This window comes from Strongyloides ratti, scaffold srae_scaffold0000067 (genome assembly GCF_001040885.1).
Source record: "Strongyloides ratti genome assembly S_ratti_ED321, scaffold srae_scaffold0000067".
NCBI classification, from domain to species: domain Eukaryota; kingdom Metazoa; phylum Nematoda; class Chromadorea; order Rhabditida; family Strongyloididae; genus Strongyloides; species Strongyloides ratti.
Genome location: NW_020171585.1, coordinates 1 through 2,482, shown reverse-complemented (window position 1 = coordinate 2,482; position 2,482 = coordinate 1). Strand labels below are relative to the sequence as shown.

Here is a 2,482-nt window from a genome sequence, read left to right as displayed (position 1 = left end):
ATTTCATTTATTATTTTTGATACTATTCACAAGCGTTATCACAATAAATAGAATAAATTTTTAATTTTTATTTCTTTTATTCGCAGTATTTTTATTATAATATATATAATGTTAAAATAAATTTGTTATATCAATGAAAATTTGTTTGTAAAAGTATGATTAATATACTTGAGCAGAATATAACATTAAATTTGATTTTACAACTTGCAAAAACTGTTTTTTTGCAAACTTTATCTTTTTTTATTGTTTTCTTAATATTACTATTTTGTTTAAAAATTTTTTTTTGTTATTTATAGATTGGTTTTATAGTAACAATAGCTTATAATAATATTAACTTTGAATTATTAAAAAAATGAATAAAATTAAGAAAATGAAATTTATCATTTTTTTAAATATTAATTTTATTTGTAATTAATGTTGCAGGTAAAGATTTATATTCACAAAACAAAATACACAGATTTGTTGAAGGGCCCGTTTATACTACTGCCTATGTTGGTGATACAGTTATTTTAAAATGTCATGTTGAAAATCAAGTAAGTATATATATATATATTTTTTATTAATTATTATTATTTTTAATTAATAATAATAGGAGGGAACAGTTTAATGGCTTTTTGAAGGTTTTGGTTTAGGAACGGAAAGAAATCTTCTAATGTTTTCACAATTTAGAATGGTTGGAAGTCCAATAAAAAAAGAATATGATTTGGAGATAACAAATGTTACAATGTGGAATGATGGTTTTTATGAATGTCAAGTTACATCATCAAAAAATAATAATAATTTTGAAAAAACTAAACCAGCTTATTTAAAAGTTCTTAAATTACCAGAAGATTATGAAGGTTTTATAATTAAAGTCATGGAAAAAAACATAAGAATGGTGATTTAATTTTTGCAAAAGAAGGTGTTCCAATAGAAGAAATATGTTTCCTATCAAAAACTCATCCAACACCTAAATTTTATTGGGTTATAACAAAATCTGGTACATTAGATAATATTCTTTCATGGATTGGTAATGGTATACCAGATGATATATATGATAAATATTCTAGAACTTTATCCTTATCAATACAATCTGGTCAAATACACAAAAATTCATCATTTAATTCTAAAAATATTTTACTATTTATTGATAGGTTAATACAATGTTGATCCTAAATTTGAAAATATGAAATGATATTATATTTTTATTTATCAAGTTTTTAATAATCCTTAATCATCATTAGTTACAATAAATATTTTATATAAACCACAAGTACAGGTTACAATTGATAGTGACAATGATACTTTAAAACAAATTAATAAAATTAAACTTTTATGTAATGTCAATTCAAAACCAGAACATAGTGGNNAAATTTTATTGGGTTATAACAAAATCTGGTACATTAGATAATATTCTTTCATGGATTGGTAATGGTATACCAGATGATATATATGATAAATATTCTAGAACTTTATCCTTATCAATACAATCTGGTCAATTACACAAAAATTCAACATTTAATTCTAAAAATATTTTACTATTTATTGATAGGTTAATACAATGATTAATCCAAAATTTGATAATATAAAATTAACAAATATTATTTTTTATCCAGCAATTAATGATCCACAATTATGATTAGGAAAAATAAATATTTTAAATAAATCGCAAGTACAGATCACAATTGATAGTGATACTTTAAAACAAGGTTATAGAGTTAGACTTATATGTGATGTTAATTCAAAATAATAAGATAGTGATAAATATACATGGTATCATAATAATGAAATTCTTAAAAAAGCAACAAAAAAGTTTTATATACTGAATATCTTATACCAGATGATCATAATTCACGTTTTTACATGTCATGTAAATAATGTATTAAGATCTGGTTCTAATAAAATATTATGAAATGTTAATTATGAACATAAATTTATAAGTTCATCACAAGTAAAAATTGTTAATTAAAATGAAATGGCAGAAATTTATTGTGAAACACATGGAAATCCAAAACCTTGAATATATTGGAGAAAATTTGGTGATGAACAAATAATACATGAAGGTTCAAATTTTACAATTAAAAATGTACAAAAGTGGCAAACAGGTGAATATGAGTGTGTAGCTACAAATAATTTTAAGCCAGTAATACTTTCACATAATTTATTTATTGAAGGTGATTTTCAAGTACGTGCAAATGATACAGTATTTGTTAATCATGAATCAATATCAACATTATCATGTGGATTTCATGAATATCCAAAACCTAGTGATATCATATGAACATTTTATAGTGAAAATATTGTTCCTAGTAGACTAAGTAAAAAATTTAATGTTATTCAAATTGAAAAAAATTATGGTGTTGATAGTAAATTATTTTTTTATAATGTTGAAAGTAAAGATATAGGTAATTATAATTGTACAGCTTCAATATTAGATACAACTGTAACAGCAACTATATCATTACGTTCATATACTTTTATGTATAAAATATCAGGATTAATT

The 2,482-nt window shown here is 21.9% G+C and overlaps 2 protein-coding genes across 2 annotated transcripts; one reads left to right on the top strand and one right to left on the bottom strand.

Moving 5' to 3' along the window:
• Positions 1 to 652: 652 nt before the first annotated feature.
• Positions 653 to 2,260, top strand: SRAE_0000080500 (Poly-glutamine tract binding protein 1; the record flags this gene model as incomplete). Its single annotated transcript, XM_024646754.1, has 3 exons — positions 653 to 839; positions 899 to 1,133; positions 2,011 to 2,260. The coding sequence occupies 3 exons, from the start codon at positions 653 to 655 to the stop codon at positions 2,258 to 2,260; spliced, it is 672 nt and encodes a 223-aa protein (XP_024500900.1).
• Positions 2,261 to 2,388: 128 nt separating this feature from the next.
• SRAE_0000080400 (Hypothetical protein) lies at positions 2,389 to 2,481 on the bottom strand (the record flags this gene model as incomplete). The annotated part of the gene is made up of 1 exon (XM_024646753.1): positions 2,389 to 2,481. A coding segment is annotated over one exon (93 nt), but the record flags the coding sequence as incomplete, so codon positions are not given.
• Position 2,482: the final 1 nt, after the last annotated feature.